A 10,313-nucleotide genomic window follows, 5' to 3' on the forward strand; every position below is an offset into this window, starting at 1 on the left:
TGAGCCTGTGTGGGTGCAGGGGGGGCTCTAGCGGCAGCCGTGCATGTGTGTGAGTGTGTGTGGGTGCATGGGGCCTCCCAGGAGGCGCCTACAGCATGTATGTGGGGGAGCAGAGTGACATGATTCCTGTGTGCTGGACCCCCACTCACCATTTGTCTCATCCGGGCCACTGCCTGCTCCACTGGGCTGCAGCTGTGCGTGCTGGAAAGAAAACAGGCCCAGCCTTGACCCTTGGGGAACTCCCGGCAGGGGGGGAGGCCATGCCGGGTTGGGTTTGTAAACGGTCACGGAGGTGCAGAGGGGCAGGGGGACTTCCTGTGGGGTAGTGCAGCTTTAGAGGGGTGCAGGGGTGCCCCTTCCAGGGTGCAGTCACATGACGTGCCGCCTGAGGTCGAGGCCTGGGGTCTGGGCCGGGGCAGGAGCGGGTGTGCAGGTCCCACTGGGGCCTTTGTGCTGAGGCCTCTGGCAGACGGGAGACCTTCAGGCCTACCCTGCTGGGACGGTGTTCTCGTCAGCTCAGCCATATAACCTTTCACATTTGGCTCCTGTGGGGGGGCCTGAGCGCACGTGCATGTGTTGTGATCCCCTGCTTCCACCTCCTGTGTCTGTGACCAGACAACCCCTCTGGCTGCTCTTTCAGACAAGGCGTGTTACCCATGTGTGGCAGAGCCCAGGCCCCTTCTGACCCAGCCTCTTGAGCAGCTGGGACCACAGGCACCAGCCAGGGTGTGGGCTTTCGCTTGGACTCTGTTGGAATCACCCAGCCTTGTGTGTGACCAGCTGCCCAGCGGCCCTGTCCGCATTGCTGCTATAGCGGGACCTCCAGATACATCTTTTTTAAATAACAGATTGATTGAGGCCAACAGATGGCACAGCGGTTAAGGTGCTGGACTCTCTCATGGCCAACCACGATTTGAGTCCTAGACCTGGTGGACTGAAACTCTACACCAGGCGCATGTGCATGCGTGCGTGCCCAATATCCCGAGAGGGGAGTGGAGGAGCAGGAATTGCGGTGTGGCCCTCCCCCCCGGGGTGACAGCTCACTTTCTCTCTCTCTCTGTCTCTCTGGCGAACTCACATGGCCTATAGCAAAACTCTATCTTACAAAATAAAAAATAAAAATCCCTATAGCTTTATTGCGCTATTGTTCACATATGAATTCACTTTTTTAAAGTGAATAATTCAGAATCGTGCAACTAACACTGCTGTCTGATTTGGAGCCATCTTAGCACCCTGTGCTTGCCGCAGGACCTCGCCTGTCCCTAGGTTCCCTGGGATTGACCTTGTGGGTTAATATCCAAAAAAGATTCAATTGCTCAGTTTTGTTGAAGGTCTTACTTTGAAGTCTGCATTTCCATTTACAACCAGAATTGTGAAAGAAGGAAATCTCCTTTAGGAAAGGACTCAGTCATCCTGGATTAAGAGGTTTTTAAGTTTTTAACGTAGGGCACGTGCACTTGCCGGAGAGAGACAGTGAGAAGGAAAGAGAGAACCCCCCCCCACGGGGGGGATGGCCAGGCCACAGTCCCTTCTCCATTCTCCTCCTGGGATTTTGGGCATGCACGCACATGGGCCCGGTGTGAATCTCAAGCCACCAAGTCTGGGACTTGAACAGTAATTGGCTATGTGAGAGTCCAGTGCCTCAGCCTCTACGCACCTGCTGGCCCCCAAGAGGATACTGCTGCTGTCGTTACTACTTGTAGTTAGTAACAGTTCCGGTTACTGCCTGCTCACCGGGGGAAGGATATGGTGGGTGTCCGTAGCTGCTGTGTGTGACCCAGCAGGGACACTGGAGACGTACATGGTCATCCTGGGATGGATGACAGTCTGCAAGAGAGCAGGTCTTTTCTTTTCAGGCGTTGTCCTGAAAATAGTTAAAATGTTGTCTTTTAACTTAAAATGCTCTTATTATATGTCTTTGCATTGATAACATGATCGGTGTACACACAGGCGAAATATTGTGTCCCTGAAATTATAAACACGGAGTGACATACATGGAACATTCAAATCAGTACCGGAAATCCCAACGTTCTATGTCAACATTTGTTGTCGCAATGTGATTCCTTGAAATCATTCTAACACAGGCTTTTATTGTTTTTAGGGGTTAGACCTTTTGCTTGTCCTCACTGTGACAAAAAGTTTCGAACCTCAGGCCACAGGAAGACTCACATTGCTTCCCACTTTAAACATACGGAGTTGCGGAAGATGAGGCACCAGCGTAAACCCGCCAAGGTGCGTGTTGGCAAGACGAGTGCTCCAGTCCCCGATATCCCTCTGCAGGAGCCAATCCTCATAACTGACCTAGGTAAGGGGCTGTCGGTCCTCACGGTCTGTTGCCTCCCTCCCATTCCTTGGTTCCTCGCAGAGGATGTATGCGTAGGCAGGTCTACGCAGCTGGATAGCTTTAGGCATGGGGTCAGTGAGTCTCTGAAGCACTGTTTTGATGGATCTTCCAGTATGTCCCACATTGAAAATCCTGGTTATACCTAAACTACTGTTCACATTGTGTTCCTGGTTTGGAGAGAAATAATGTGTAGGTGAATATAGTGCCAGGGGACTTTGAAAAGTTTGTGGAAAAATGGAATTAAAGTATGAGTTTATTTTGGTCCAGAGTTTTTGAAATCCCAAAGATTTTCATATTCATTATCCATAAATTTTTTGAAAACGCCCAAGTAAAAACTTCCTCTTTAAAGACCACTTCTGCCTCAGTGGAACCATCAAGGGTAACAAGTGGTTTTTACGTAAAACCTACACACACGGTGTTGTTTTAACCTTATATTCCCACCTGGATACAATCTGGGCTTCTTTAATCTTCAGATTAATAAAGAAAAACCTGCCCGCTTTTAAGTTTTTTTAGTCAGTGTTTCTAATCATTATAACTATAATTTTGTTAATGACCTAGAAAGAAAGTACTGCTGAGTAGACTCTTAAAATAATGATTTTTGTGAGTTCTAGGATAAAACTGAAGATAGCTCATTACCTTAGTCCATTGGGCTGCTGTGACCCAAACAGCACAAGCTGTATCCATGGGCGCTCCTGAGTAGGAGCTGATTTCCCGCGGTTCTGGAGGCCAGGCAGTCCATGGTGGAGGTGCTGGCAGCAGGGCTCTGTCCTCACACAGCGGAGCGCAGGGGCCTGATCCATGCGTGTGCTGATGCTATGCAGAGGGGCTCTGCCCCTGTGACCTGGTTACCTCCCAAAGGGCCTCTGTCCCATGACTATTGCACTGGGAACTAGGTTTCAGCATTCAGATTTGGAGGGGAGGGTACAAACGTTTGGTCAATAGCAATCACTGTGTATTTTGTGTGAATTTAAGTTCTTATGCAATTTCTGTTACTTCCTAGGCAAGATAATCCAGTCTGTAAGCAAAAGTAATTAACAAACTGTAATTCAGTGTAAGTAAAATTTAATAGTGCATGGAGAGATCGTTTAGCTGGATGGAATTATATACCACTAATAAGGTGATCAGCAGTCATAAAGTTTCACGTATCTAACGTGAAACTATATAAGCCAAAAACAACTAGAAGAAAGGAAATATCCAGACTTCAGGTATGAGGAAACCTAAGGAAATTTGTGGAAAGTAGAATTAAAGTTTGAGTTTCTTTTGGGGCAAAAAGAAATTTGAAATCTATTCATAGTTTTTTCGTAATATGCATTTTCCATGAACTTTTGAAGAGCCCTTGCACAGTGAGAGAGCCTTAGCTCAGTTTAAATGAACACAGTAGTGGGACCAGCAGGTGGTATAATGGCCACCACATCTGGTGGCTGGCTTTCTCGCTCTCCTGAGCTCATGTGCCCTATATCACATTTAAAGATATATATACTCATAAATAAGATTAAATTAATAATTAAAATAAAAACACAGTAAGCTAAAAATTTGAGCACAGATATAAAAAGGGTGGTTTATTAGCTTTTACCTAATACATAACACTCCTTTAAATATGCAAGAAACAGGCCGGTCACATTCTGGGGTACAGAAAAGCTTCCATACAGTCTTTAAAGTTGATATTGTACAGAATACAACCTTTAGTTACATTTCAGTGAAAGCATACATAATAGAAAATAGCTATCCAAAATTTAGTCACATGGAGAGGAAGGAGCCAAAACTGCAGTTGATTACCATAACGGGAGGGTTACATAGGCAGCTTGGATAGACCAGATCTGTGTGCAGAACCAATTATGGCTTTTTATTATTTCTTATTATGAAGTAAGAAAGAATGAAGATGAATGTTATTCAAGTCAAAAAGCTAGGAAAAGAAAAGGAATAGCTGTAAGAGACCAGCAGTTAGCATAATGGCTGTGTTGCTGGCCTCCCATGTAGTTGAGCACTGTTTGCGTCCCGGACCCGGTGGCTTAAACTCATGCTGGGCACATGTGCGTGCGTGCCCAAGATCCCGAGAGGAGAATGGAGGAGAAGGGATTGCGGCATGGCCGTCCCCACGGGGGATGATTTCTCGCTTTCTGCCTCTTTGTCTTTCTGATAAGCGCACATGCCCTATAGCAAAAACTTCTCTCAAAAAAAAAAAAGGAGTAGCAGTAAGGAATTAATACAGATGAAAGATTTTAAGATAGAAGACAGAATTCTAATGAAAGTAATTTTATAAAACTTGCTAAAAAAGGAACAACAAATAGATGACTTGTCTTTAAAAAACCGAAGAGAAAATAAGAAAACATTAGGAATGAGAGAAATTATAAGCGTAGATACAAATGAGACAATTATTTGCAAATACTCTTAACTTTTCTCTAAAGCATTTGAGAATTTCTTATAGATAAGCGGGTGTTATTTAGAATAATCTCTTGACTCCAGACAGAATTGAAAACCCAAAAACATAACAGATCGACGAGGTAGCTAAAGGTTGTCATCTCCACGTTTCCAGCCTCTGATGACTTTCTCTGTGACTTACCACCCCGCCTAGGCACTGTAATTATTACAGATTTAACTGCTCCAGAGCACAGTGACCGGGACTCCCGCGTAGGTTAGACTTGTTTGATGTCCTTGTCAAATTTCGGAAACCAGCAGACCCGTCTCCCTTTCAGCTTGCCATGATGAAGCACTTCAGGGCGTCTTGACCTCAAGTCTGTAAACTGCTGGTTGAGTTAGAGTCCGGATTTTCCCAAGTGTTCCAGGATTAAAATGGGACACACATTGCTGTTCGGTTGCACGTAGGCCTGCATTGGAGACTCAGTGAGTGGAAGCTGAATTCTCCTTGGTTTTAGACTGTGAGATACATGAGGGAGTGCTCCCCAGAGGCCGCTGACGGTGAAACGTGAGGTGTTAGGCTGACTTCCTGTCAGGCTGCGTCTCGGGTCACGTTGTGTGCGGCTCTTCTCAGCCTCAGTGCTCCGCGGGCTGCGGGACAGACTCGGGTGTAACCTGGGGAGACAGGTCGGTGAGAGCACGAACGGGTGTTTGCGTGGAATAGCTAGGACTAATGAACTGAACCGGGCAATGGTGGTCATCAGGAAAGTCATGACATATTTTTCTATGTAAAAATGCATCAGGTCTTTCCCGACGACCCGGTAGAATTATGCGATTCAGTGTCATTACTTAAAACACAATGTTTTATACCAGGACTGTCATTTACAAAGCGTTAGAATGCATTTAAGACTTGACCAAGCAGGCACTGGGCGGAGATGCTGTGGTAGAATGTACTGCCCTGTGAGGCTTGCCCTGTGGTTCTGGTTTGTGTCCCAGGGTCTCCCTGAGCATGCTGGGCACGCACATGTGCCCATGAGCAAGGCTGGTTGAGGCTGAGGGTTGATGATGGCATCAGGGCCCTATTAGGGAAGCTGTCTCTGTCCCTCTCAGCTTAGAGAGTACCTAGTGTACAGTACTTACAGGAATAAACAAAGGATTTCAAATCTTGATTAACTTAAATTCTGAACACAGTTGTGTAAATTCCATGTGGAAATCATAACGTTAGGGACCAGCAGATGGTGTAATGGCTACATTGGTGGACTCCCATGTAGCTGACCGTGGTTCGAGCCCTGGACCTGGCAGCTTAAAACTCACTGTGGGCGTATATACATGCATACCCAAGGTCCTGAGAGGAGAACGGTGTAGGAGGGGTTGCGTCATGGCTATCCTGCTTGGGGGGTGAGGCGGATTTCTTGCTTTCTGTCTCTCTGGCGAGCACATGTGCCTTATAGCAAAAATCTCTTAAAAAAAAAAAAAAAAAAGGAAGAAATTGTAAAATCATCCATAGTATCAAGGGAGCAATTGTGACAGTAGAGGTGTTTCTCTTGTTGAAAGTTGGGACCAGCAATTGGCATAATAGCTATGTCGCTGGACTCCCATGAGGTTGACCGTGGTTCGAGTCCCAGACCAGTGGCTTAAATTCACGCCAGGGGCATATGCATGTATGCCCAAGATCCTGAGAAGAGAATGGAGGAGAAGGGATTGCAGCATGGCCATCCCCCTAGAGGGGTGATTTCTCACTTTCTGTCTCTGTCTTTCTGGCGAGTGCACACGCCCTATAGCAAAAACCTCTCCAAAAACAAACAAACAAACAAACAAAAAAACAAAGTAGGTTATATTGACTTGTATATGTTTAGTTGTAACACAGTGATCTATATTTTAACTCATTAGAATTTCCGTTTCTGGGTAGAGCAGATGCCTATGACATTCGATTTTATTGGTAGAACTGACAGTGCATTATTTCTGCTTTTCTTTTGGTTGTAGGTCTTATCCAGCCCATTCCAAGAAATCACATTTTCCAAAGTTATTTTAATAATAATTTTGTAAATGAAGCAGATAGGCCGTACAAGTGCTTTTACTGTCATCGTGCATATAAAAAATCTTGCCACCTTAAACAACACATCAGGTAAGGTAGCATAGCTCCAGAGATAGAAATGTGATGTAATTACAGGGATTTAGTGGTCTGGTGACTTCTAGAAATACGGAGTGTGGTGGTGGTAGCTTTTGGGACTTAAAATATCAAATTCGATCCCAAAATATTTACTGGCTATTGATAATTTTCATTCTTTAATGTCTTGACTAAATTATTTTACCTAGAAATTGCCACTGAATTTTATTTACATTCCTCTTACATTTTACTATTAATATTTGCAATTTCCAGGAGATATCAGAGAAGTGCTTGGTCTGTTTTGTTAGGATGTGCTTTAAGGTTTTCAAGTGCCTTGCTCAGAGTTTAGCTTAATTCTCGGCTGGGAAAACAGTGACAAGAAGGGTGAAACCCGGTCTTGAGAGGCAGTGCCTGCCACCAGGAGCGCTCAGAGCCGGGAGGAGGACTTGGGTTCTGGCACCGTTGCCGGGTGCGGCTCTGTGACTGCAGGCCAGTCCTTCCTCGCCTGTGCCTCAGATTTTCTCATTCCTAAGAAAGGTAACGAGCAAGTGAAATAAGCAGGAAGCGTGCATTCAGGTTGTACAGGTCTCAGAGGGTAAGAAACGTGCTCATCACCTGCTCGTCCTTCTCAGGTCACATACAGGGGAGAAGCCTTTTAAATGCTCTCAGTGCGGGAGAGGCTTTGTCTCTGCGGGCGTGCTCAAAGCACACGTCCGCACGCACACGGGGCTCAAGTCTTTCAAGTGTCTCATCTGTAATGGAGCCTTCACGACGGGTGGGAGCCTGCGGCGGCACATGGGCATCCACAATGACCTCCGCCCCTACATGTGCCCCTACTGCCAGAAGACGTTCAAGACCTCGCTCAACTGCAAAAAGCACATGAAGACCCACAGGTAGGTGTGAGCCCGACGGCCCCTTCTTCCCTACCTGTGTGATTCCCAGAGGGTGATAGGGAAGGGAGTGTTTTTAAGAAGCAATTGCCTTTAATTCCTATGTCATCATTTCTAACTTGGACTAAGTTTGAAGCATCAGTGTCTAGAGCCATCGACTAAAGCATTGGCATTTTTATTTTTTTATTTTAAAGTTTATTTCTTCCATGAGATAGAGACAGAGATACCGAGAGACAGAGACTCCCAACAAGGTCTTCGTGCCTGTCTGACGCGAGCATCGGCTGGTCTGGGTCAGGGTCACGTGTGCACACACCTGGTAGGCTCAGGAGGGCTTGGGATGTGAACCCAGGACCTTTCCCAGGCTGGTGTAGCTGTGCCGCCGCTGGCTCTGCCTGGCCCCAGCGTGTCAATGTTCTGCTTTTAGTTCTTTAAGTTTGCTGTCGGGGGTGTGCTAAGTGGCGAGTGAGAAGAAAGCACTTTCCCCCAGCGAGGTGGGGCAGGATGCCACGCAGTGGTGCCTTCTCCTCTGTGCTCTGATTTTAGGCACGAGGATACACATACCCAGAGCGTTGTTCCTTTTAGAGATGTTTTAGCTACAGGGCGTGTGTGCTTGCCAGAGACACAGAGAGCAATAGAGAGACAAAGCAAGAAATCACCCCCAGGGAACTGGCCGCTCCGTAAGCCCTTCTCCTCCGTTCTCCTTTCGGGATCTTGGGCATGCACACACATGCGCCCGGTGTAGTTTGAAGCTGCCAGGTCTGGGGCTCGAACCAGTTGAGTCCAGTGATGTGACCATTCTATCATCTGCTGGTCCACCAGAGTGTTTTCAAGCCACTGGGTCAGGGACTTGAACTGTGCATCTGGCCATGTGGGATCCAGCTTCTTGAACCACCATGCCATTGGCTGACCCAGCATTTTCATTTTTTATTGACGTAGTCTATATGGGGCTAAATGCTCTCCAAGCTCACTTTAAAGCCGACCGTCAATGAATAGGGAAGGTCTAGGTGGTGTACAGTGCAAACCTTAGGCTCCCATGATTCCAGGCCTGGCCGTGGTGAGCCTGAATCGTACCTGCGCTGTGTGGTTGGCTCAACCCCGTGAACCCCTCATGCCGTCTACCTTGAACTTTTACCTGGCTGGGGGTTGGCCCTGTGCTGTACTGGAGAGTGCAGAAGGACGCCGTGTCCTGGGGCGGGGAGGAAGGCTCCCTGGGCCTGCCCTCGGGTTTTGGTGCTGTTCTACAACACTGGCTTTCAGGCAGCAGTTTTACCCAGGTGTGTCTACTGCCCAAATGTTAGAAAACATTCGCTGCAGTGAATCATTTTTCTGACAGAGTTGATGTGCATGCCTGAGCACACTTGAGAGTGGGCTTCTCTCACTCCCGCGGGGTAGGTTGCTTAGCCGAGGAGTTACCTGCTGCCTGAGACCGCCTTGGGCCTGTCGCACGGGTCCGTGGGACCCCCGTCAGTTCCACACGCGTCAGACTTCGTCTTTCATGGGCGATCCATGTGCTGTGCATGGATTCGGCACTGGGCACGCGTGTTGGCCTGTGTCTCTGGTCACCGTAGGGACGGCGGGTCCCAGTTGGCCTTGAGCTGTCGGTGCAGGCAAGACGGCAGTCTGGACGCCAGCTCGCCCAGTGGCATGTTTACTGTTTTGCTCAGTTGGGGAGTGAGGCCTCTAGGATGTTCCACTGCCTAGTGCCTGCAGCGTAGGTGTCATGTCGCTGTGAGTGTACCCATGGCCAGTGGTGTCGTGCAGGGTCACCTTTATGGAGTGGGCATCCGTCATGGTCACGCTGAGGGACACACGCAGAAGGTCACTGTCTGACTTGGAGGTGACGGTCTGCACAGTGCATGCTGTCGGACTGCAGACTGGTGCTTCGTGAGGTCCTCTAGAGCGTCTGTCACTGCCTGCAGGGGACGAGCAGACCCAGCACTTCAGCCTCTGCTCCAGGTATGGGCAGTTCCCAGAATGCCCCACACTTAGGTCACAGAACACAGACAGGGCACCACAGCGGAGTCGTGGAGGAGAGCCAAGCAAAGACGCCAGCAGAAGCTGTGGAGTTCCAGGACACACGTGTCTACAGGATGGGGGGCACATGCCGGCACGCTGCCGCCTTGCTCGGGGGAGCCACGTGGCAGAGGCACTGTTGGAGCGTTTTCGCTCTGGAGTCGAGATTGGACTTCCATAGCAGCAAGTGGAGGAGAGCGCTTGTGTAGTAGAGCGGAGGTCTGCGTCCACAGGTGCCGGCCCTGCTGCTGCTCAGTGTCCTCCCTTACGCTCCCGTCCCCACCCTCCTCCTGCACTGTCTGCAGAGCCCACAGCCGTTGCCAGTGCTTCTACATCCTTGCTATTCATGCTAGAAAAAGCAACGTCATACACTGTGAAGATATATATGATTAGATGTAAATTTTAAAATTTCAGAAAAGAAAAAAAGAATCAAATTCCAAATAGGCAGCTTTATAAAGGGCTGGACTCGAACCTGTGACAGTGTGGATGGCTCAACCATGGACATGCTAGTGACAGTGTGTATGGCCCGACCACAGACACCAATGACAGCGTGGATGGCCCGACCACGGACATGCGGGTGACAGCGTGGATGGCCCAGCCACGG

At 48.3% G+C, this 10,313-nt stretch overlaps 1 protein-coding gene across 3 annotated transcripts in view; it reads left to right on the forward strand.

Annotated features, from left to right (window-relative positions):
* Positions 1 to 10,313, forward strand: part of ZNF236 (zinc finger protein 236) — a 116,433-nt gene that overhangs the window by 55,791 nt on the left and 50,329 nt on the right. For all 3 annotated transcript variants that reach the window (XR_003547448.1, XR_003547449.1, XM_014583160.2), the window contains exons 10-12: positions 2,102 to 2,305; positions 6,683 to 6,824; positions 7,439 to 7,699. Coding sequence is in view for 1 of the 3 variants with exons in the window: in XM_014583160.2 (XP_014438646.1) it covers positions 2,102 to 2,305; positions 6,683 to 6,824; positions 7,439 to 7,699 (607 nt within the window). In the remaining 2 variants the exon portion in view is untranslated. The remainder of the gene's footprint in view (positions 1 to 2,101; positions 2,306 to 6,682; positions 6,825 to 7,438; positions 7,700 to 10,313) is intronic.

This window comes from Tupaia chinensis, unplaced genomic scaffold, assembly GCF_000334495.1.
Source record: "Tupaia chinensis unplaced genomic scaffold, TupChi_1.0 Scaffold144119_1, whole genome shotgun sequence".
Lineage (NCBI taxonomy): Eukaryota > Metazoa > Chordata > Mammalia > Scandentia > Tupaiidae > Tupaia > Tupaia belangeri.